The sequence below is a fragment of the Chamaea fasciata genome, unplaced genomic scaffold (genome assembly GCF_029207755.1).
Source record: "Chamaea fasciata isolate MVZ Bird 193981 ecotype frontalis unplaced genomic scaffold, bChaFas1.0.hap1 SCAF_12, whole genome shotgun sequence".
Classification (NCBI taxonomy): Eukaryota; Metazoa; Chordata; class Aves; order Passeriformes; family Sylviidae; genus Chamaea; species Chamaea fasciata.
Window position 1 is genome coordinate 19,996,794 of NW_027094097.1, and position 24,681 is coordinate 20,021,474.

The window sequence follows — 24,681 nt, forward strand, 5'->3', positions numbered from 1 at the left end:
CATACTAGTAAAGAACTGCTATTCCTATTTCCCAAATCTTTGCCAAAGAGCCTCTGATTGTAATTTTACCTAGCAGATACCTGTCTTCCTAAACCAAGACACAGTGTTGAGCAGGGCTAAGAGCAGGCATTTTCAAGGCTGCAGTCTGGAATCAGTGTTAAAGGGAACTAAGTGACGACTAATTCCTCTTGCAGCTTCTCAGTAATCTGTAGTTCAGATAATAAAGAGCTAAACTCCAATCACGCTTTCATGCTACCAGGGTATTCCCACCAGGAGTCACGACATAACTGGTGCCTAAATGGATATTTGTGTCCTTTTCCTAGGCTTTCCCTACACCAAGAACTGTCGCCTCACTAACACCTCGCGGGTGTCAGACGATGGCACTCAGCCTGCTGTTAGCAGCTTTGAGCAAATACTCAGCGACAGTGAGCCCTCCTGGAGGGAGGGAATTCATTTTTCTGTGAAGCCACGGGAGTTTACAATGAACCCCAGCAAAAGGACCCTCCAATCCCAGGAACACCAGGACATCGAGGTATGGGAAGAGTCCAGCCACACACACTTCAGCAGCGGGTCTGACGCTTCACGGGAGTGTGGGAGGGCTTTAGCTCTGATGCCAGCTCTGGTCATCGTGTGAGCGAGGATCTGCACTGGCGTGGGGCCTCTGTGAGCTGGGTTACTCGGGACGTTCCTGAAGGAGCACTGATTTGTTTCCAAAATCACAAGCTGAAATCATGTCCCATATGGTCAAGTACTGAAGGCATTTTGGTGTTTTTGAGAGCAATGTCTTTGATTGCAAGTGGGCAGAGGACGGACGAGGACCAAAGGTGGCTGTTAGAGAGATGTCATTATATAAAGCAGTTTGCTTTTCTTCTTGGTCTCATTTCTCCTGTCCTGGGGAGTAGAATGATTTGTGTTCACTGCAGGGATCTCCAGTGAAGGCAAAAAACTCTGCGGCCATGAACTGCCCAGCACCTGCTGGCCCACGCTTTGTCTTCAGCTTCCTGCTGTAAAGCTGAACTCATTCTGTTCAAGTCAGCAGATTTCCTCTGCATTTATGTCATTGTAGTCAGATGAAAATTTGCCCCTTGATTTGAATACAGTGCTGCACAGAGCTTTAGTCTAATGTTTTAATTTAGCTGACCTATGCCCTGATAGCAAGGTGTGCTTAACAAATCTGGTATTTGCCAGAAGGCTTTTGTCACTCTTAGAGACTGCTCTACACGTGGACCGGCAGAAGAATTAAGGCAAAATCCTCCCTTTTCTTACCACAAAAACTGGAGGACATCACACGTGAGTCATGAGCTTTTGTAAAGAAGAATTTACTGCTCTTCTCTTCCACCAGGTGACCCTGTGTTCCAACACTGTGACGGAATACAACCGGAAATTGCTGGTGGACCTGGAGTGGTTTGGCAAGGGAGTGGCATCACTGATCATCAAGGCCAGGTACCAGCACTTCCCTGGCCTCCCCCAGCGCGCTGCCTTGCACAGGGTGTGCTGGCTGCAGCTCCCAAGGAGACGTGTTGTTTAATGACCTCATGTTCTGCCCAGCTGGACATGAGAACAGCAGTGCTTGAAAAGCAGCCTGTGGTGAAAAGCAGCCCTGCTGACAGCCCAGCGTGGTCCTGGGTCATTTTCTAAAGGGACCAGGAATGATATCATTTATTGACCTGGTGCTTGAGGTGAAGCAAATTTCCCAAGGGCCTCCTCGCCTTCTTCCTGCAAGAGGTGGAGTTGTGCTGGGTTGCAACCAGCCCGCGTTGGTTTGGGGCACACCAAGCAGTCTGCTGAGGGTCAGGGTCTGGTTCTGTTAACGAGGGCACGTGACAGTGGGGAAGTGGCTCACAGCAAGAGAGGTGAGGGCAGGATCTTCAGAGGGGAAATCGGTCCTTGATGTGGCAGGTCAGCTCTATTTTTTCCCCTTCTCTCTGCTTCCTGTTTTGAGCTTTGATGTTCTCAGGCTTAAAGCAAAAGTTGTTCTTGCTCCAGCAGAATTCCAGGCTGCTGTGCTGCTCTAGGTGTCAGTTTAATGACAAGAGGGATGCAGTTCCCTGGTGCTGTTCCCACTCCCAGGCAGAGCCATCTCGTCAGTGCCTGGGCTGCCATGTTTGAAAAGCAAGTGCCATTGGGGACAGTCAGTGTTTGGACCTGTGGAGTGAAGGACCAGGGGAGTTGTAGGAACTGGGAGGGAGTGATCTCCCACTCTGTGGGGCAGGTGATGTCTCATGCCCTCCAAGGCTGGGGCAAACAGCTGAGTTCTCAGGCAGGGTAACAGCACCATGGGAGAGAAGGGAGTCCTTTTTACTGAGACACTAGAGTCGTGTGTTCCTGGAGCCTTACTGAGCACTGATCCCTGTTGGGAAGGCTCCCCCAGAGCTCATGGATCACTGGGACTGTTCCAGGAGTTCTTGCAAACCTTCTTGGGTGAAGGAGGGGCTGAGGCAGCTGTGGGACCAAGTGCTCTGCCTGGGGCACTTGGCAGCCTCTGGGTGCTGCCTCTCAGGTTTTGCCCCTCCTCGACAAGACATGTTTGAGTGGGAAGACTTTGAAGGCAATTTTTCACCGTAGGGCTGTTAAATGTGTATTTGACAGTGACAAAGGTGTTGTGCTCCATTTCACAATCTTTGGGGGTAAACGTTCTCCATTCTCTCAGTATCTCTGATTCCCTTGGGGTCATCTCTTTGCCCAGATGTTTCGTTCCTGAGCTGCAAGTGTACCCCCAAAACCGGGGGTTCCATGAGTGCGACCTGAAGGCGCCGTTCGTGAGGAAGTTCTTCATTTGGAATAACACCCACCTTCCTGGCTGCTACGGGCTTATTCCCCAGGTTTGGCATCGCATCCACCTCCTCCTCTCAAATATTACTGTGGAGATTATTAGGGGGGAAGAGGGTTTGGATAAGACCTTGCCGGTTTCTATTCAGTCTTAAAGATCTGCTGAGAACAGGATCCTACCTGAATGTTAGCTTTAGGATGCAGTTTAATCTCTTGAGGAAAGGGCTTACGTTCTAGTCTTCAGGGTGTTTTCTTGTGGGAGATCTTCGAGGGTTGTGAAAAGCTGCTGCATCCACAGACACCAGTGCTTGTGCTGGCAGCCTCCTTGCAGAACCCCCTGAGAATGCTAAGCCTACAATTCTTGGATCTTGTTTGTGCCTTTTACCTTTGTCCTGGGGATTTTTAAAAATGTGTGTAAGTTGCTGTTGGGATGGATGTTGAGGAGTTTAAAGTTTCTTCAGAGGTCCCTCTGAAGCTGGATTTGATTCTGTCCCTTCTAGGAACCCAAGGAGGACTCTCCTGTGCTCTACTCCAGCCCCAGACCCTGTGGGATTCTCCAGCCTCGGAGCGCTGCAGAGATTCCAGTTACAGTTGAAATCCAAAGATTGGGCAAGCGTTGCACCAGTGTTTGTACCGGCGTGTTTGGGGATGCAAGAAACCCACTGGTGAGTGCAAGGGGAGGTGTGTGCCTTCGTGCAACTGGTCCTGGCAGGGTGCACAGTGTGCGGGGATTCTTCCGGGGAAAAGAGGCACAGGCTGCTGTGGAGAAGGACAGCAGGGGCAGGTGGCATAAACAGCTCGTGCCTTATAGGTGGCAATGTCAGTGTCTGACCCAGAAGGTAGTTCATCTAAGCTGGAATTGAGGATCATTTTAATGAATCTTTAAAATGCTCTTAACTTTGGAAACATCTTTTTTAAAATGTTACCTCACAGCACAAAAGAGGATGTCAGAAGATTTCTGGGAACCTTGGGCTTTCTGTAAAAGAAAGGAAAGCTGGCATCTGAAGAGTAGTTGCAAGGATTTAAGCTTACATTAAAACATGGAAATGATGATGCCAAATTCCCTGGATGGCACCAAACATCTGAACCTGGGCCATTGTGGCACTGCATGTAAACCAGTCAACAGGGAGGACAGGCAGTGCAGGCTGTGCCAGGGAGCCTGAAGTTTGACTGAGCACTTGCTTTCAACTATCAGATTGCTTACCTAAAGAGAAGAGTTTCTCCCCACCCGAAGAACCAGTTGTTTAACTGTCAACCTGATCTTAACTAGAGATTTCTTGCAAAGCTTCTACCTTTGGACCAATAATTTGTAGTTTGAAAGTTTCTCTTTACTTAATCCTTTTCAATTTGGAGGTGAATACATAAGCTTTATTTTTTTCCCCCCAAAATCCCAGGAATTCAGCTGGAGAATGGTAGCTGTCCCTAAAGAAATAACTTGAGCTGGGTTGAGCTGTTTAAGCTTTTTTAGGTTTCCCTGTTTGGGTTTGATTTTTTTTTTTTTTAAATCTTTCTTGCCTGCTTTCTGTAACAGAGAACAGAACTACAGAGCCTTGGACGGCTGTCAGCAGTCTACATAAGTCCAAGGCTGATAGAGTTCGGCAGGATCCCAGTGCTAAGGCCTAATTCACAAGCTTTTGGCCTCTTCAACGAAGGTCTCGTCGATTTAGACTTCAGGCTAGAGATTGTAAGTATCTGTGGGGCCGTTTTCCAGGGAAATTGACTGGTTGACATAACAAGCTGCCATGACGTGGTTTTTATATGCATCGGCCTGTGTGAGAGGAAGCGAGATACTCCAAGATTCCATCTGGGTGAGGCAAAAGGAACCTGGCTCTGGAGTGGTTTTAGCTGGGGCACTCCTCAGTGAAATCAGGTGCAGAGATGTTGGAGCAGAAATTCGTCTGGATTGTGTTGACGAGTTCTCCCATAATTTTATGGAAGGTCTTTAGCTGTGTGTGTCACGGTTTTTGAGCTCTGAGATCAAGAGAAACCTGTGGTCCTTTGCTCCTCGGAGAGCATGGGTTTCCCTGTGCTTTCCCTGTGCCATCTACATTTGCTTTGTGCCAAACTGCTGTTCATAGTAGAGAAGAGGGTGTGAGGTCTGTCCTCAGACTGCTGGTGGGGAGGCAATTTTCACACCTGCTGTGGGTCAGGCCAGTTGGGCTGTCCACACAAAGACATGTGTGGGGGTTGTGCACCCCCCCAGCCTGTGGTCTCTGTGCCTTTGAAGAGCATCTTTGGGGACCGGCTGCAGAGAATGGCTGTTTAATATGTGAAGGCTGCATAGGGCAGAGGAGCTGGGGCTGCTCCCCTGGCAGGGAGAGCAGGGCTGCTGCAGCCAGGAAGGGCTTGTAGGCTGGGCCTGGGGCTGGGTGGGATGTCTGCTGGAGGGGGAGATCTCTGAGGGGCTTGAGGTCTGTTCTTCTCCATGCTGGGTGTGTTGAACTTGGAGCTGGTTAAAACCTGATCCTGTGGACTTGTTTGTGTCTGTGGATAAAGCATCAGGCCATGTGGGAAAGTCCAGCCACAGCCTCCTGAGCCAAGGAGGAGGGGCATGATTTTTCCTCTTGCTGCTTTTCCTGCAGTTTGGGGGATAAATGTAACCTTAAAGTGAGGGATTTTTCCAGGACAGCTTTCTCGAACTACACAATGAAATTCTGCCTTCCACCTCTTCAGGGAGCAATGCACCTTGGCTGGGTGGGCCTGGTGTGTAAAGGATGGGCTTCACGTGCTCGTTCCAGGGCTGGACCTGCAGAGCTGTGTCTGTGCAGCTGTGCTGGTGCGGGGCCTTTCCTCCCTCCTTTGGGCAGCTTCCAGCTCTCTTGGCCAATCTGTGAAGTCCATGAGAAACCAGAGGACACGAGTTCTTAGGAAGAGTGGGCCATGCCCACTGAGCACGTGTCATCCAGTTTTCCCTCTGCTTCCTGCTTTCCTGCTCTGCCATAACCATTTAGAGGTGACTTTTCCAAAGCAGAAGGCCCTGGGGCACCTCTCTACAGCGGATGACCAGTGGGAAGTGAGGGCCTCGGTCCTTTAGGGGACGTTGAAAAGCATTGAGGGCCTCTTGGGAAAGGATAGTTTGGTGTTGGGGTTTTGCTCAACTGGTTTTGCGGAGATATTCTTCAGGCTCTCAGCAGTGTCCTCCAGCTGTGTGGTTTCTGGAGTGGGATTTGAGCCGTCATGACTTCCTCTGGCCCTGAGCCTTTGTGAGAAGCCAGGAGAGAGAAAGCAGCTTTCCTTGGCACACACTCCAGAGAAGGACTGGGGAAGGAACACTCTCCTGAGGATAAGCGTCCCTTGGGTTGGGCAAAACTGGGTTAATTAGGTGAGAGTCTGTTAAAGGAGGGGAAAATACAGGTTGTGTAAGCTCTGCTGTTCCCCAGTACTGCAGCTTAAATTTAGGGAAATTAGGCCTTTAGGATTTTTATCCTCCCCTCTTTAGTCTTCTCCTTTTCTTACACCCCATAAGAGACCAGGGTGTATGGTTTCCATCCTAAATGCACATTATGCGTGTCTTACAGGCTTGTAAACCTCACTGCTATGTTATTGAACCCAGGGAAGGAGTGATCCCCGCCAGGGGTGATGTTCATGTGACTGTCACAGCAACCCTGGATGACACTGGGGTTTTTGCTGATGCTCTCCAGCTGTTCATTGGGAACAGACTTTGGACCACCTCCACCCTCCTGGCTTTTGGCACTGGCACCACAATTGTCACAGACAAACCATTTGCCCCGGAGCTCAACTTGGGATACCAATTCAGGTAGGAGATCTCCCACTCCCACCTCTCCTTCTGTCTCAACAAGGAGCAGTTTTGCTGTAGTCCTTCAGGCACGATCTTCTTCAGTGTTCAAAGACCCTGACTCCTTCCCTGAAGGCAGAGATACCTTTAGAGACACGTGATGGCCAGTTGAGCGTTGCTAGGTACCCTCAAAAACCACTGAAAGAGAAACCAGTTGCTCAATTGCCACTGAATTGCCTTCAGTTCTAACACATCTATGTCCTCACTTGGTCAAGTAATGATCTCGCAGGCTCCCCCAGAACAAAAGGTTCCCAAAATGGCGCCTGGATGAGGCGGGCCCTCCGTGTGGCTGCGGGACCAAGGGAAGATGGCATCGCACCCTTCCCTTCCAAAATGGCACCTGCCAGGCAAGCAGGGGCCCTGGGAACAAATGGACAGGAGGGTGACGACCCCCCTGGGAAGGCAGGAGCCCGCAGAGCAGTTCCAGAGGCAGATGGAAACTTGCTGGTTTGTGTGGGGCCTGCAGTGCCGCTGCCAACGCTTCCTCACGCTGCTCGTGGGCTCTGCTGCTGCCCTGCCTGCCCAGGACTGATGCTTGTGCGGGAGGCCAGAATGTTAGGGTGCCCTCTCAGGTGCATCACCTCTGGGTTTGACCGGCAGCCTCAGGATGGCTTAAAATATTAGCAAGGCAGCATGATCAGAGGTGTTTGAAAAGCAAAAATGTTTTCATTAAGGTGAAAATAAAAAACCATGCAGAAAAAAGAGAAAAAGCTGTGCCGAGTGCAAGGAGGACCTTTGCACTTGCTACAACACCCCAAAAATGCCCTGAGGATCTTCCTCTATTCTCTTAAGCATGTAACAATCCAGGCCGGATTCTTGGCATCCTGCCCAATAGAAATAGGAACAGGGCTTGAGGCACAGTCTCAAAGATCCAAGGGCTGCGTCCGTCCTGGCACAAGGCCAAAAAAGGTATCAAAACCTCTGGTTTTTACCTCATGAGTGAAACAAAGAATGGAACCCAAATCCTTCCCTTAAATGGAAGCCTCCTTGCCACTGTGGGGCTGCAAACCCTACCAGGTGAGGTACACTTCTACACAGGACCTTGCTCATTTTTCCGTTGCCAGCAGAGTTTGCAAAGTTCACTTCAAAACAGTTTCTGATTGCGAAATGAAGTTTCTACAAATGACCACCAGTGCAAAACCAAAGCTTCTATGAACGAGAGAGCCCCTGCTCCCCTGGTTTCCTCTCCTAGAGCAGACAGATGATTTCTAGCAGCTTGCTGGGATCGTCCAGAAACTTCCTCCGCGCTGGCTTTTAAAAATGCCTGCAATCATACCCCCGCACACAAGGGCCTCAGGTGCAGGATCTCAAAGATTCAATAACAGTTTCGGGTGCAGATTAATGCAAAATACAGTAACAGTATGAATCACCCCAGAACACACATTTTGGAGGAAAACACCAGATCCTGTTAGCCTGGCCTGGAAAATGCTACATTACCATTAGAAACATATTCCTCCTTGCAATAACGACATCAGAAGGGCAGCTTATCAGACACTGTTCCCGGTCCACATTAAGAGCTGCAAATGAAGACGGTCTCCAAGCTATTAACAGCTCAGAATCCTCATTGGGAGCAATCTGATGACCAGGACAATAGCTTCTCCCATACTATTTTCCATTCTGGTTGGTCTTCTAGCCTCCTTCCCTGTGCTCGTCAGTTCAGACTAACAGATGGGGGCCACCACTTCCATCAGCTCTTCTGGAAGGTGGAATGTAACAGGCCAGCTGGGAAGGAGGGCCAGAGCACCTCAGCCCACAGTAGCCCCAAAGCCAAACGTGATTCCCAGAGGCCCAAATGTGCGGCCCCCGTGTTTCGGCTGGGGCCGCTGTCAATGGACCTGAAGCCAGGAGAGTCTGTGGACTTGGTGCTGCCAGGCTTCTCCCGCAAGGCGCAGGTGAGGTCCCCACCACGGGCTGAGCTGGGGAAGCATCAGATCCCCTCCCCTGGGCTCGTTCCACAGTCCCTTGACATTTGCCTGGGGAAATGAGCAGGGGCCTTCAAGAAACTGGTTTAAGACCACACGTTTCTGTGGCAGCACCACTTACTTTCCTTGCTGGTCACCATCAGACCAGCTACAGCTTTATTGTGATTCCACAGCCACCAAAACCTAGTGCTGATCCCGAAGTAAGGGTAGAAGGAAATACTGCTCTTTTGGGGCAGACAGCGTTGCATGCTTTGTCAGCAAAGAAGGGCAGAGAAATAAGTTAGTAACACTTAGACTAGGAGCCCAAAAAGAAAGTGAATTAAACAAGTGCCAAGTGGTTCATCTGGGGTAAGCACAGAGTAAACCAAAAGCCATGTGAAGGGGGGGAGTTTCTCACAAGTGCCTTTTGTGGTTATTGGGGTGCAGTGCTACAGACAGTTGAGTGCAAAATAAATAAGCTGCATCACTGGAAGAAAAGCGGGCAGTGACCATAACTCTGTGGCAGGAATAGGGCGCGTGGTGGGTGGTGGGTGCTGAGCCAATGCTGGGCATTTGCTGGATGCCCTGCCACCACCCACTGGTGACAAGTGACTCTTGCATGCAGGTGGTGCAGAATTACGCCATCTGCGAAGCTGTCATTGGGACAGGCGGCTCGATGAAGAAGATAACAGAAGCAACCATTACCTGCGAGTTTATTGATCCCACTATAAATTTATCAGCCAGACAATTCTCTTTCCGGGTGGAGAAGGTAAGTAAGTGTCTGGATTGCATCCTGGCATTGAACAGCATGGCTGAGGGCGGGGTGTGCTTGTGTAAAAGCCCCTCTTTACCCTTCCTGAGGCACTTTGTAAAGTGAGGGGAGATGCTTTTAGAGATGAGACTGGTATTTAACGTCCCCAAAGTAAAATTGCAATTGCAGCTGCACTGCCAAGGAGGATCGTGGCCACCTCCAGAGAAATGCCAGTTTCTCTGCTCACGGTAAAGGGAGGTTTCTGAGGATCCTCCAGGGCACGGTGATGTCTGTACACCGATGCTGTAGGAAAGCAGGGAAAAAATGGAGATTCCTGTGAATTCCTCAGGCTGACAAGGAAAAACCCAGCATCTCCTGTGTCTCTTTGCCTTCTCTGCTGTTGGCATGAATGCTGTATGGTATAGCTATATGGTATAGCTCTGTGCATTTCCCTAAGCCTCACCTGCTTCAAAGCACCCCCAGACACCCTGCAGCTGCAGTGATGATAACACTGAGGCAGAGCAGGTGCCCTTTAGTCTCGGGATCCCAACTCCAGCATCATGCTTCCCTCTCCTGCAAGTTGTCTGAAAAAGAGAAGATGTTTCATTAGTTGGTTTCTGTAGTTTCAGGCCTCTCCTCTGGTTCCCAGGTTTCCACTCAAGTACAGAATCCCTGGAACAGGCAGTTCCGATGTAATTAGAAGCTTTTCAGCTCTCCCGGATTCTGCCTGGGTTCTGCTTGACGCCACACAGACAAACTGATTTACTGCATACTATGGCACCTATTTGATACCAGTACATGCAGAACTAGTTTCCCAAACTCCCTGGTTTCGCTAAACCATGCAGGAAGCCCAGCAGAATGCAGACAAGGAAGGAAGAGCCTAGGCTGATCATAGCTTTGAGGCCACAGACACCTTGTCCCTGTAGCAGGGACTGCAGGACGCATCCTGCAGACAAGCTGCTTTATGAGCCAATAAGGTTGTAAGAAATGGCTGTATGTGAGTGAAGATCATCTAGTGCTGCTCTGCGCAAGAGAGAGACAAAACTGGAGACAAATGGTCTGGATTCCCTTTCTGCTGTAGATCTTGTTCAAGCAGCTGCCTCCTCTCAGGGCCCCATTTGCTCATCTGTACGTGGGAGTGTTTCCCTGTCCCCCAGAGGGTGCTGTGGTTTCTGAACATGAAAAGCACCTGCTGTAAAGAAAAATCTCCTGGAAGTGTAGAAACAAATAAAAAGGGTAAATAGAAATGTGTGCACTTCTGGGACTGAAAACTGCGAGATGCAGCAGAAGCAGGTCTGTGGCTAGCTGAGGTTGGGTCTGTGGCTAGCTGAGGTTGTTTTTCCTTGTCTCCTGTTTGTGTAGAAACCCAGTGATGTCCTGACTCTGCAGTACCAGCCTTTGGCTATAAAGAACACCTGCCGGCTGCCACTCGACCTTATGCTCTACTTGGAGCAGCCGTTTCAGGTCTGCAGTGAGGACCAGCAGCCACTCCCACATGGCCAGGTGAGCAGCCCCGGACTCCTGCAGTGGGGTTTGAAGAGGAGGGATGCGGTGATGCACTTCTGTTGGGACGTCCTTAAGTCAAGAAGTTTAATCTGTAGCGTCAGCAGTGGGATGGCCTGAACTGCATCAGCAGAGCTGCTGAAGGAATCAAAAACTTATCTGAGTTGAGAAGATCCACCCTGGCTTTCAGGCACAGGGAGAAGGGAGCAGGCAACTAGGTCTGGGCAAGCCATGCCGTGAAGGTGTCTCCTGGAAAGCATCCCAGCTCTCCAGCAGCCACCCCTTGTATTGCTGCTGAGCACAGAAACGTGAGCCTGAGGGAATCCTGGACTCGAGTGTGGTGCCCGCAGTCAGACCCTTGCTGTAAAGAAATGAACGATGAACTGAGAAGCCCATGCTGGTGTCACACTTGGAGCATTTACTGCTTCATGCTGTCAGACCTTGGGATGTCATCCCACAGGTGACTAATTATTGTTCATCTGCTTGCAGCCTGTGACAGTGGACGTTGGGCAGACCTGTCACCTCTACATCGCATTTGACCCAGCTTATAGACTGGATTTTAACAGCTGGAAAACAATGAAGATCCTGAAGATAGAAATGGTCAGGGGCCATCCTTATGTGGAGCGTATCACCCTTTGCGGGGAAGCCCACTTCCCAAATCTCCAAATCCAGCCCAGCACCCTGGAATTTGGCGGCATCGTGGCTGGCACGCAACAAGAGCGTTCTCTGGAGATGACCAACTGCAGCCCACTTCCCGTCAAGTACCACTGGTCATTCCAGATGGGCGACCGTGTGAAGAAGTTGAGGTATGTGCACCTTTGCCCCGTCCTTGAAGCTCTTCTTCCTGGTGTCCTGTTAGTACTTGGCAAAGAACAAAGCTGTTTGCCTAGGAGCTGACAAACTGCTTCTGCCTTGTCCTTGTGCAAATAACACTGACCGGCTGCGGTCAAGCTGGATGCTCAGGGAATAGGTTTGCCACCAATTTGGTGCTCATCGTGGTTTCCCCTGGGAAGGAAAGCTGGGGCAAAGGCTGCTTTCTCAGACCTCCGTGGCCTGAGGCACTGTCCACCCTGCTGAAGGGCTCCTAGTCCCAGCTGCCACAGTGCTGCTGGAGGCCCTTTTGGCCCCCTTGCTTTGGGATGGGTCCTCTCTGCAGGAGCTGCTCTCTGCTCCTTGCCTTCCTCCCTTGCGCTGTGCTGGAGGACGCCCAGAAAGTCCCAACACCAGAGAAAGAGCTACTTAGCAACTGGGCTGATGCTGAACCTCTTGTTACCTTCCCTTTCCTTCTTTTCTGAGACAACTCCTTTAGTGCCAGGACAAATTCTTTCCCAGGGGTCAGCTTTCAGTGGACACCCTGGATTCCTCACGACCCTCTTTTTGTGACACTTGTTACTCACGTTGACTTTTCCCCACTGCAACATGTCCCTTATAGGTTCTGTACTGCTTGACAGCAGGACTTGTTCATCACATCATCTCCTATCCCTGCCTCTCGCTCCACTGCTTTAGAGTGAAAAATGATGACTGGGCACCACGGTCTTGGGAAGTTGTCTCAAACCATTCATTAAAACTAAAGACAGTGGAACAGATGATTAGGGATCTCTTGGGGGTTATGGTGAGAGAGCGCCTCATGCAGAAATGAAACCCAGCCTTAGATAACAAGCTACAAAGCGAAAGACAGTTTTTCTCTGGGGAGCAGGCATTGAATTCCTGTCTGGGAATGGAGCATCCAGGTTGTGTTTGACTGCGTGGGAAGCGCTTGTATCTCAGCAGGGTGACAGGCAGGCATGGCACAACTTTGTCCCTCACGTGGCATTAGAAACACAAGCAGAGTTACCCTGAGCACCTGCTTCAATTTAAAATGGGGAATGTGACCTGAGTCACCCGGGAGTGCTGGAAAATGTCAGCCAACCTCCCCGACACTGTCAGGGAGACGTTCCTGATAAATACCTGGTAAAGCTGCAGAGTTTCTGGCGTTGGGCGCTGGGGGGGCTGTGCCGGCTCATCACTGGCTGGGTCTGCCCCTTGGTGCCTCAAATCTCCCCTTTTTCTTGCCTTCCCTGTCTTTTCCTCTCCCACTGTGTTTTTTTGCATCCCCACAAGGTGTTAATCTGTGTCCTCTGTAGTTCCTCGCTGCGAGCAGTAGCAGCTGCCTGCACCACTGCTACCTCAGTGTCAGCCCTGGGCCACCTTTAGATGGGACCTGCTCCAGCCTGGATTGGGAAGGGCTGGATCAAACCATTTCTCAGTTCAACGCACCAGCACCCACCCAGGGGCTGCATCCTGAGCAGGAGCTACTGGTGCAGGTGTCCTTTCCTCCCACTGCAGGTCCCTGTTCATAGTTACGTTCTTTTCCAGACATGAGCTTTGCCCACCTAAATCCCAACCCAAACCACCGACGACGGTGTCATTCCCTTTGGATAAGCCGGCAACTCAGTGGAGACACTTCAAGATTAGAAAAGCGGAGGAGCCAGCCACAGCCCTGGAAGAATCACGGGATCTTGGCCAATCTTCAGGAGCAGAGGTAGATTTTCTTGTACACCTACTGCTTGCGTTACCTCCCTAGCTTGCCACCAACAAGTCCTGCTCGTGCTGACCTCCCTTTTTGCCGCCCTGCTGTCCTGTGCCCTGAGAGCGGGCTGGGCAGCAGGGCCGGTGGCTGGACATGGGGTGTGTGGGAGGGAGAAACAGGAGAGTTCTCCTTGGAGAAACCTGCTCAGATGCTGTGTTGAGTGTGGGTTTTTTGCCTTGTTTTCTTCACAATGTAAGATGAGGCTTTTGTCTGCATCATGATGATAGGACCTCCAGCTTCCTTCCCAGAGCAAGCTGTGATGAGTCCTGATCTCCATGTACCCTCTTCCCGACCCAGCCAGACGACCTCTTCCCAGATCTCTCTCTTCACCCAAGAGCTGGTATCACAGTGGTGGCTCTGAAGCTGTCTTACAAAATGAGACTTTGAAAAGTGGCTGTCTCTTCCTCCTAGCATAGAAAATGGCTTGTTTTTCAGGTGCCACCACGTACTTGGGAGAAGTATTACGTCCCACCAGGGTTGGAGGGAGTCACCTTTTTCATGGACTTAGGGTACACTCCCCTCGAAACTGAGAAGGTAAGAAGGAATCTGTCTCACTCCCACTTTTCCAGTGTGGCAAGCAGGGCTGTAGCTCCCAGTCCCACTGGTGGCCCTCAGCATTGCCCACAGCGGGGCCTCACATCCCGCCGGACCCATCGCAAAGTGCTGCTGAAGCAACTGGTTGTTAGAGAGGCTGTGCAGGACATGTTGTAGGGCTGCCCAAGGACACTGTGCAGCACCGATGGAGGGCATTGCTCCCCTTGGACCTCATCAGGTGGTCCTTAGGAAATTTTTGCTGGAGCACGTTGAGAAAGCGGCATAGAAATCAGAGCGGGGCGGGGAAAGCCTCAGGAGTCAGATGAACTGGGCTGGAATCCTTCCCTGAGCTCCAAGAGCTCTGGCTCTGAGTCGCCTCCTTTTCTAAAAGCAGTAAGAAATGCTTTTTAAGGGCAAGTTGTGCATCAGAGAGAATTTCTACTGCCAGGACACATCCCAGTTCACTTTCATGTAGTGTATTAATTAATGCATTGATCTGCGAGTATGGGAGAAGATTTTCCCCATGGTCCCTCCACTGGTCAGTGGCATGGATACAAGATGAGATTAGGATGATTCTGGCTGTGTTTGAGGAACAGTCCCCTCTGGCTACAGCTGCACTTTGCTCCAAGAAGCTCTTCTGCATCCAATTCCATGCCCAACACCTCAGTCTCTCCTCTCCTCCGTCCAGGTTTTCAGTACCCTGCCGGTGTCGGGTGTGCTGCAGCCAGGAGAGACACAGCAGGCCTCCTTCACCTTCTTTGGCCTTCTCTACACCATCGCTCGTGTCACGGCGCTGTGCCACGTGGAGGGAGGCCCCACCTACAAGGTGAAGCTGACCGGGGAGGCCTCACGTGTCAGCTACTTGCTGAGCTCCCGGGAGATTGACTGCGGCTTACAGGTACCCCACATGTCCCCTGGCACAGCTCCCTGCCCTGCAACCATGGCCAGCGGGTTCCTGCCCGCCTCAGTCCAGGCCTCCCTCCCCTTCCCAGCCCCTTTGTTGGCCTGCGGCTTGGAAGTACAACCTTTGAGGGACAAATCTGGCATCCAAGCTGGCTTCAAATGGTCATCTCCAAGCCTCCCCAAAATGTTGAGAAAGGTACCCTGAGAAACACTGCCTCCTGGGGCAGGCAGGGTCCCAGTGGGGATGCTCTGAAGGACATGTCCCTGAGACATCCCTCTGCTGATCCATTCCCAAAGCCTGACCTCCAAGGAGATGCTCTTGTATAAAGCTCTTGCTTAACCCACACAATAATCAGGGGAAGAATTTGGGCTTCCAGTCACTACAGTTGCAGAGACTGTCCCAGAAGAATCCCCACTTCGCTCTTTTTCAGTTGAAAGCCCACAGATATTTTCAGCTGCTGGCCCTGTCTGTGTAGCCCTGTGTGACTTCCTTGTTGCAGTATGTTGCTTGCCAATACTTGCGTGCAGGTGCCTTTTCTTCTGGAATGCCTGTCTTAGAAATGCACTGGCTTTTAGATACAATTCAATGGGGACAAAGTCATCGAAGCAAAAGAAAACTGTTCATTAGTAACAATTCAGCTGAGCCGGGTGTGTCTCCCTCCCCGAGAGCCGGGAGCTCAGCACACACACCCCTTTCACCAAAACGGCTTCTTTTATCCCTTTTTCACCCGGCCAGGGTGGTCCCTGTCCTCCTTCCCATTGGATGGTACTCGGGAACTTCCATTCTCTCTGACCGCCAACTCTTCTGTCCCCTCCCCTCTCATCCTACTGCCTTTTAGTCAGGTCTTCAACCCTGCCCCTCTCCCAGCTCACAGCAACGCCCAACAAAACGACCTGAACAAATCCAAACAATCCAAACAACAACACGCAAGAACCAACAACTTTCTTTCTTTAACCTCGTAACTCTTGGATTCATCTCACGTACCTCAGTGCCACCTCCTTTGTTTCTCCTGGCAGTTGGTGACCCCTGAGAGCACAGAGGGCCTGTGTCCCCTGGTTCATTTATTACTGGCCCTCACGTGGTCGTCACCACATGTCTGTGTGCTGCCAGAGCTCCCTGGTCCTGTGCAGGTGCCCTGTGCCTGGGGCTTGCCCAGCTTCCCAAGGGCCCGTATCTCCTCCCTGGTCCCTGCTCCCAGGTCTGCTTTCAACCCCGGGAGAGAGGAAGGAAATTCCCAGCCGCAGGCCTGGGTCTGTAACTTCCTGCTCCTGTGCTTTCTCTCCAGATGTTTAATGAAATTCATCACGCCACGGTCACCCTGGAGAACACCTGCAATATGGAATTCAACTGGGTGCTAAACCCTAGCACTGCAGACCAAGATCTGCCTGGTGTGTTTCTGGTCAAGCCCACCGCAGTAAGTAGCACAAGTGACTCACCCCAGCCCTGTGTCGGGTGGCCCAGGAGAGTGTGAAAGGGGAAAAAAGAGGGGGCGGGGGCGGGAAGGGACAAAAAAGTCAGAGGGGAATACCCCAAACTCAGCCATGAGAGAGAGAAGGGTGTCAGCAACTTCTGCTGGGAGCAGAGAAGGTCAGACAAGTGCTGTCCTAATAGACTCCCCCATGGCCTTGGCTGGCGGGTGGCTCTGCTGTCTCACGGCAGACACCGGCGGAAGGCACAAGTGTGTTGGTCACTGTCCTGTCCCGCTGTAAGGGGAGTAGAGGAGAATTCTTTTTGATAGATTTCTCGGGCGAAAATAAGGCACAAAGGCAGCAAGTATTTCTGAAAATTGCTTATTGATAAAGAAAGGGTACGGCCCCGACCACAAGGGGACAGAAAAGAGAGCAGAGAGAGAAAAATGAATGAACAACAGAGGGAGTAACAGAAGCCAGGGACAGAGCGGTACCGCTGGAAGCCTGGGGCGCTGTGTCGGCGTCCTGCTCGGCGGCTGGAGCAGGAGCCCGTGTGCGGCCAGCGCCCCGAGCGTGCTGCCGCGGCGGGCTGGGCGCGCTCCGCGCCCGCGGCAGGCGCGGCGGTCCCGCGGGCTGCGGCGTCCGGGCTCCGCAGCTGCGGCTGGGCACGGCCGGCGCGGCGGCTGCTCCCGCGGGGCAACGGCGGAGCGCTGCGGGGCCGTGGCCGGCGGGGAAGCGGCGACAGCGGGGTAGGCAGGCGGGGAAGGAGCGGCTCTGCAGGGAGCCGGGCCCTCCAGGTGCTCCCGGCACGACCACAACCAAAAATGGCGGGGGGAAATTGGCAGCGTTAACTGCTTTTGTGCGCCGAGATTCCTCCCGTAATTCAGCCCTTCTAGGAAGACTTAGTCAGACGGGCAAAGTTTGCCCGGGCTTCGCGGTCTGCCCTCCCCCAAGGGAGAGGTCGCTTGCAGCCCCCCCGAGACGGGGCCTGCCTGCATCTTCTCCTTGCAACCTCCTCCACGCCTGGAGTGTGTTAAGGCTCCCAACGCGACTGCAGCCCCTGTAGTAATTTTTCACCCCGTGTCAGAAAATGGATTTATAACATATGGTGAGGCACAAATAAAAATGGAATTGGTTCCCCACTGCGGCGGTGCGTGTCCTCCCACGGCCGGCTAGCCCCGACACGCCCCCACACGATCTATAGAAATGTGGGATCTTGGCTGCCGACCTGCCCTGCCACGTTGCGAGTGCGGAGGAAGAAAGACGGGACTCTCAAGAGGCCTGACTGCAACTTGGGTTTATTGGTAGGAAGGAGGGAGCCCTCAGCCTGCGACCGGTGCTTCAGGGAGACCCTGAATCTCAGGAGGGAGAGGGTTTTATACAGTGGCTGGAAGCTCAGGGTGGGTCCACGTGCAACCAGTGGGGTATAACTGGGGAGTGTCTACTGACGTAACAAGCATTAACATTAAATACCAATGATCCGAAGGAAGGAGGGGAAAGCTTCCAATCCAGCCAGTCGCCAGAGATCTCCCTTCGAAGCTTCTGGACCCGGGGGACAGGCCCTGGGTGACTGGCAGGGTGGGAGGGTTTCCCGACGAATGGTGGACAGGTAACCAAGGCGGGAAAGGTGAACCAAACAGGGGTTGTATGTGGGGCAGGCTGAGGGAGAAGCTTACAGTTTGTAACAAAAGGGACCTAAAAATACAACGGCACTGAACCAGGGTACAAAGAACAACTATCTTACATTAAAACTCATGATAAAGATCACGCCACCGCACCTCACAGTCACTCTGGGGACCCCGACAGCTGAGATGTCAGGCTGCTGGCACTGGAGCGTTTCTGAGGGTCGCCTTACCCAGGCTGTGTGATCACACAGGACATTGTCCTTTGCCCTGCCTCCCCGTTGCCAGGGCTAAGAACCACTTACATAGCCCTTCAGTAGGCGTGCTGGTCCCTGCCTCCTGCAGCTTTGTGCTGTGCAGAGGCTTTGTGGGGCAGTGAGGGGGCCGGGGAGCAGCGGGGCTGGAGGAGCGATGAGAAAAATTTGCAGCGTCATCCCACCATTTGTCCAAGCTTCTCAGTCCTGCCTGGGTGTCTTTGAGCCGAAGCAGCACTCCTGCCTTTGTCCCTCCTTGCAGTGGGAAGAGGGAGCCGATTGGCTTTCCCATTTCTTCATGCCTGTCCTACAAGGGATGGGAGGAGCTGCTGGCCCTGCTGAGTGCGAGGGCTTCTCTTCCATAGCCAAAAAAGCCTTTTCTTGTTGAGGCGGGCTCTTGCTGGCAGAGGGCGAACCCCATGAGCAGCAGAGCTGTGCTCACATCACATCAGGCTGTGCTGGGGCTGCAGGCAGATGAGCTCTTGGGAGGACACACTGCACCCCCCGGGTCAGTGGCTCGATCTTTTGGGCACAAGGAAGGTAGGAGGTGTGAGAAGCAAAGCCCACTCATCAGTTAAAATTTCAAGAAAATTTAATATGAGACAATAGGGGCCAAAGTCAATAAAGCAGAAGGAACAGCACTGCCTGCTTAGCCACATTAGCTGCAGCCAGAGGCACACACCAGTCAACACAACACCCCTTGTATAGCCGGGGTATTGCATCAGCCCAATGCGTATTTACAAGCAGTTCTTTGTATTCCAACGTTTTAACAGAGTTCCTTCTCCGTCCGGCCTTTTTGGAGCATATGCGGTTGTCCTAGTCCTGGTCCTTTGTTACTTTTTGACACATTCAACAGGCTTCAATTCCTTCATTGGTTAAATGTTAATATTACAACAATTCTTCACCAGCATTGGTATCACAACAAAACATTTGAATTAAAAGAACTCTAAACTTCAGCAAAACTTCTTTTACAAAAGTCAACATTATAAAACATACAGTGTTTACTCTAACAATTGCAAAAGCCAACACTGTAATGTATTTATCATGATGGTGGTGTGGTTTGATGGCTTCTTGTAGATGAGAACCTGTCTTCTCAGCCTGTCTGTCCCCTGAACCATTCCCCATCAAACTCTGATGCATCCCCTCTCTCTTCTCCTGTCCCTGCAGGGCTCCATTGCACCAGGCGAGACGCAAGAGCTGAATTTTTCTTACGTGCCAGGATTACCAGGAGCCTTCAGCAGGACTTACCACCTCAAAGTGGGTGACCTGGAGCCAGAAAGTATCCGTCTGAAAGGAGAAGCATCCTTTCCCATGTTTAGTGTGAACCTGCCCTGGAACATCAAAGGTGGGCACTGCCTGTCTGCCTCCAGGAGGGGCCCCTCTGGTTTTGTTCCCTACCATATGCCCACGGGGCAGCTCGTGCCCACCTCCAGCAAGCCTGGAGGGTTGCAGGACTCCCAGACCAACTCAAGCTCTCTGGTTGCCTCATGAGTCTTGAGCAAGGATCCCATGTGGTCTTTGTCCCAGGAACCATCCTGCAGAGCTTGCCAGCACATCTGGCAGGGTTCTGAAGGGTGATGGCTAGACTGAAAGGCTTGGGAAAGCTCTAGGAGAGGCTGGCAGGGCTTCTGGCAGGGTTGGATTTGTGTGACATTGCAGGGGATGAGATGCTCCTCTGTGGGGAGGCAGATGGGTGAGGATGCAGAGAGGAGCAGCAGCATCCACTTTCCATAGAGGGCTTGAGGGATTTCTTTCTGGAAGGAACCAGTGGTGGGAGGCAGGGACTTCCCAGCTTTAATGGGATTGGCACTTTGCTCACACTTCTCTTTGTGGATGTTTTCTTCCTTCAGGAAATGAAAAGTATAAGGAGCCATTGGAACGGCATGTAAAACAGCAGCAACAACCAAGTCAAAGGAAAGAATCAGCTGTTGTGAAGAAGACTCAGAGCCCGAAGACTAAGACCTTGAAGTCTCAGCCCCCAGTGACTCAGACCCTGAAAACTCAGGCCCCGGTGACTCCAACCTCAAAGACTCAGACCTCGAAGACTCGGAATCGGAAGACTCAGAACCGGAAGCCCGGCTTGCTTGGCTCTGGCGATACAGTAAGAACAGCTGCAGCCCAGTTTGGCACACGCCACCCTCTCCGTGTCACCTGAGGCCCTTGCAGCCCACAGCAGCTTCCTGGTGCCCTGATGGCATTTGGGACCTCCCTGCCCACTTTACAGCCATGTGTCACCTCAGCATTGCCCCTAGGGCTGCCACTCTGGTCATGGTCTCTTCTGGGGTTGCACCAGCTTCCTGGCTACCCCAGGGAGAGATCCTGAAGGCCATGCTCAAGGGATGGAGTTGATGGCGCTTTGAAGGAGATGCAGGTCATTTCTGGGGAGTTTGCTGGTCCCAGCCCGAGCCCTGTCAGATTTACAGACCCAAACAGTAGGTGCCTGATTGTGCCCTGGGACTGTGCTGGCCGTGCTCATCTCCACGAGGCACCAGCTACCAAGCTGTGCTTTTCAAGACACAAAGCTTTCAAGGCTTTCCCGGTTCCCTTTCAAGACAGCTTTTGTCCAAGCTGCCTTGGTACTGGCTGGGGGCAAGCAAGGGTCTGGAGCTCTGGAAGGTTCCTGGCTTGTCTGTCTGCCCGGCCAGATCAGCTTTGCCAACAGTGGCTGGGCAGGCAAAGGTGTGGGAGTGACTTCCCTGGAGATGAGGTCCTGGCTAAGAGCAGGCGGTGTCACGGACACTGAGCAGCCAGACAGGAGGACCCCACAGCCCCTCTCAACAGCAGCAGGGTGGGATCCTTTCTGAGACAGATGCCCAGCTGCAGATAATAATGGCAGAGAAGGCTGGTTTGGAGGTGCAGCAAAAGCTCTCATCCCATCCCCTGAAGAGCGGGTTCCCTGACGAGGAGCTGCTCCAGAGTCTTATCAAGTGAGTAAGGATTCCCATCCCCATCTCCAGGTGCCCCGTGGGGAACATCTAGCAATGTCTCCTTGTCCTGAGAGCTCCTTGTGTCTGCACAACTGGGGAATAGCCAGGGACTTCAGAAAGGGTCTGGTCCCGGTGGCTGACAGGCTACGTCTGAGCAGAGGAGTGTCCTCCCTTCCCCAGCACCACGCTGAGCTTTGGACTGCTCGGCTCCCCACAGGTGTGGGGTTCTGTCCCTGCAGCTGAGGGGACCCAGCGCAGACCTTCAAGCCCTTCCAGGCCGCATAAATTCTGTCCCTGCTGACTAGCGCTAGAAGAGACAACTCCCAGCTGATGTCTTGGTTCCAACTAACAGAGCACACTAGACAAACGGAGAAGGGAACTGCACGTGTCAGCAAACACTTTAAAATCCAAACTCAGATGGCTCGAATCCTGGTGGGGTGGCAGGGCTTATCTAGGTTCCTTGGTCTGTTCCCTTTGCGCCATCATGATGCAGCACAAGCACAGGAGGCTTCCATTCAGGAGGAAGATGCTCTGCAGAACAGATCATATGATCTGGTTGCAGGGCAATGAAGATTTCCTGTGCGGGCAAATCTTTCTTCTAGGCCCTGAGGCAATTTCAGGCTCAGGCTGTACACGAGGCTAAGCAGTTTCATTGAGACCAGTGGAGGCCCAGTGTACTCACCTCTACTGGCTTTTCATGGCAGAGGAGCTGCAACCAGTGTCCATTTTAAACTAATTTTAGTTTCAGCTACCATGGGTGGCTGATAAAACCTAGGACCTGCACTCCTCCTGATTTCCCAAAGTCGTTGCCAGGTGGTCAGGCCTCGGGTTTCCTATGCTTGAGCTCAGTTTTTACAGCAATGAATACAGAATTACCCACTTTATTTGCATCTTCCATCCACCTGAAACTGTAGCCAGGCTGTGGTTTAAGGACTGTCCTTACTCCTTCTTCCAGCATTGAGCCGCTTGAGTATGTCCTGGACCTGGGGTCTGTATTTAAGGGCTGCACTGAGAGACGCACTCTGGAGATCACCAACCCTGGGGAGATGCTTTTGTCCTTCCGGATGGATGTGTCTGTCCTGCAGGACACAGGTAAGCAGTGCTGGAGACACTTCCTGTGGGCTTGAAGAAGGTGTCTCAGACAGATTAGCTTAAACCACTGAACTTGGGGAGGTTTTTGAGCTTTTTCTTCTCAGTGGCCCTGCTGGGAGCTTCAGAGTCTCAATTCTCCTGGCCAGCCATGCCCAGGGACCTGGCCTGCCTGTGACTGCCCTAACGCTTCAGTGCAGGGGCCAGATGGGCTCATCAGCCCGGTCACCTCTCAGCATCTTCTGCCCTTGGCTCCCACCAGCATGAAGTTTCTTTGGGCACTCTGTGGACTTGTTTTGTGAACCAGTGGGGTCTGCTGTGTTTTGGAAGTGCTTTGTTTGGAGTTCACGCCGTCACCGCACTTGTGTTAAGCCTTTATTGAGGAAACAGCCTGTCGGATCCTCTGGTGGATGAAAAGAGGCTTCCAAAAGTGGCCTTGAGGCAAGGCTGTGCTTCCATCACACGGAGGCTCGCTGTGTCTGAGGGGTGTTCACAGGTGCACTCTTTTACGTTTTTGTCCAGGTCACCGCACGGCAGGGGGGTTTTCCCAGACTTCTCAGCCAGGACACCTGTAGGGCCTTAAACATGCTTATGACACATTTCATGTCTCTTGTGTATCTCAGCTGCTTTGTTTTCATCTGTTCAAGGTTTCAGTGTGGACCTGGACCAAATGGAGAACCTGCCTCCCAGACACACCGTGACATTTGAAGTGTGCTTTGAAAGTGCTTGCCGCCCACAGGGTGACGTGGATGTGCTGCTGCCCATCAAGGTACCACAGCTCTTGGGGCAGGCAGCAGGCTGGGCACCGCAGCAGCTGTCACCTGCACCCTCCGCTGAATTCTCTGTCCTTCTCCAGGTAGAAAAAGGCCCCACGTCTCACATCCGCCTCCATGCCGCTGTCATTGAACTGTCACTCAGACTTTCAAAGAACACTCTGGAGTTCTCGGATACCCTCGTTGGGCAGTGCCAGACGGAGACAGTCCGGCTCTACAACTGGTTCCATGTCCCTTGCACTTGGTTTATTACTGCCATCCAGCCTGTAATGGAGGTAAAGCACGGGCAACACTGAACACGTAACTTCTTGGTTGGGTTTTCTTTGTGTCTCTTGCCCTTTCTACTCCTGTGGCTGCCTGAGCACTTGGGTCTACAGCGTGTTTGAGGAAGCTTCTGAGGGTCTAGATCAAGGCTGGTTTGCCTGGACCTGTTCCATTAGCTGATGCTTTGCTTTTCTAGCACCTTCACCCATTCCCCCTCCTCTGAGGACTCCAGTTCCCTCTCTGCCTGCCCTGTCTACAGGTTTTCCCTCCAGCTCTAGGCTATGGGGGCCACGCTTGTTTTGGCTGTGGGTGCTCTCAGCACCGTATCAGTGTCTCAGAGCACTGCAGGAACTGAGGCTCTGTCCTCGCAGACCCAGGAGACCTGACAGGATTCGTTTCTGTGCCCGGAACAATCAACGCAAACGCAGGACACCAGCCCTACATCAGAAGAAGCAGGCACTGGAGGATGAGCCCTGTCCCTTTGAAGTGATGCCCTCCGAAGGAACCCTTTGAGGCAGGAAGCTGGCAGGACTTGAAAATCCGGTTTACACCAAACGAGGACGTGAGATTGGCAGGTGTCAGCCCAGGAGGCCGAAAGGAGGGCCTGGTGCCGAGAGTGTGCTCTGAGCTCTGCCTTGGCAGGGAGCTTTCTGCAAGCCCCGTACTCAGCTACTCAGCGTGGCTCAGTTCACCCCACAGAGCATTGCCGTGAGATGTGCTTTGAAATGCCCACAGGGAGCTTGCACAGAGAGCATCGGGGCTCTGTGGCTGCCTCTCGGCACACGGGAGGGATGCGCCCAACTCCCCTCAGCCTCCCCCTTGCCCGGCTGTATTTGCAGCTGCGACACTCGGTGCAGAGCAGCTGCACACCGGCAGAGGATAATCCTGGAATGGTCCGTCTAGGCTCATCCTGCTGCAGAACTGACAGACAAAACAGCCACCAGACACCTTCCTGGGCACAGCAGGACAGTCACCTGTAGTGCTGTGCTGCCAGCAGTCCCTGGGGCTCTGGCCTGCCTGCACAATCCCATGCAGCGGGGGATTCAACTTAAAGGATGGAGCGTTCCCAAAAGTAGTTTGCCTGTGGCCGCTGGGTCTTGGAAACTGACGGCCTGTACCGGTATGGACACAAGTGCTTCTGTGCCTGCAGGCAGTCCCAGGGATCTTTTAATTGCTCCAGAGACATAACCATCTTGTGTCCGGCTTTGCCCAGAGCCAGACACTAAGCAGTGAAGATGATCCTTATTTCTAGCCGGTGAGAGCTCATTTGCCTCTCTCCTGGAGCTGGCGTTTGCCTGATGCAGCAGTGCCAGGACTGTGTCTGGACACTGTAACCCCGAGGGCCCTTCTCATGAGCACTGCACTCCTGCATGGCTAGGTGAAAACATCTGACAGTCCATTGTAGATCCATCTGATACCCAAATACCCAGTTACAGTGCACACCAGGATTCCTCCCAGTTACTCAGCCCCAGGCTACTACAGACGCTGTAGTCCCTGGCGTCAGTAAATACCTGGTGGTTTCCATTCACCTTGGAGGGACTGGGAACACCCTGACCTTGGAGAAAGCGTTGTGTCTGGGGTCCTGTCACCTGGGACTTCATGGATGAGTTTTCTTC

The 24,681-nt window shown here is 52.4% G+C and overlaps 1 protein-coding gene across 1 annotated transcript in view; it reads left to right on the forward strand.

The window, feature by feature from the left end:
- Positions 1-24,681, forward strand: part of LOC136296096 (hydrocephalus-inducing protein homolog) — a 71,921-nt gene that overhangs the window by 29,350 nt on the left and 17,890 nt on the right. Inside the window, 23 exon segments of the mRNA XM_066194919.1 lie at positions 324-532; positions 1,343-1,443; positions 2,687-2,822; positions 3,270-3,434; positions 4,301-4,453; positions 6,288-6,526; positions 8,199-8,457; positions 9,092-9,235; positions 10,580-10,720; positions 11,210-11,526; positions 13,076-13,241; positions 13,725-13,823; positions 14,512-14,721; positions 16,013-16,141; positions 19,180-19,357; positions 19,863-19,993; positions 20,057-20,113; positions 20,818-20,939; positions 21,895-22,031; positions 22,676-22,797; positions 22,885-23,081; positions 23,494-23,575; positions 23,577-23,627. Coding sequence (XP_066051016.1) covers positions 324-532; positions 1,343-1,443; positions 2,687-2,822; positions 3,270-3,434; positions 4,301-4,453; positions 6,288-6,526; positions 8,199-8,457; positions 9,092-9,235; positions 10,580-10,720; positions 11,210-11,526; positions 13,076-13,241; positions 13,725-13,823; positions 14,512-14,721; positions 16,013-16,141; positions 19,180-19,357; positions 19,863-19,993; positions 20,057-20,113; positions 20,818-20,939; positions 21,895-22,031; positions 22,676-22,797; positions 22,885-23,081; positions 23,494-23,575; positions 23,577-23,627 — 3,545 coding nt within the window.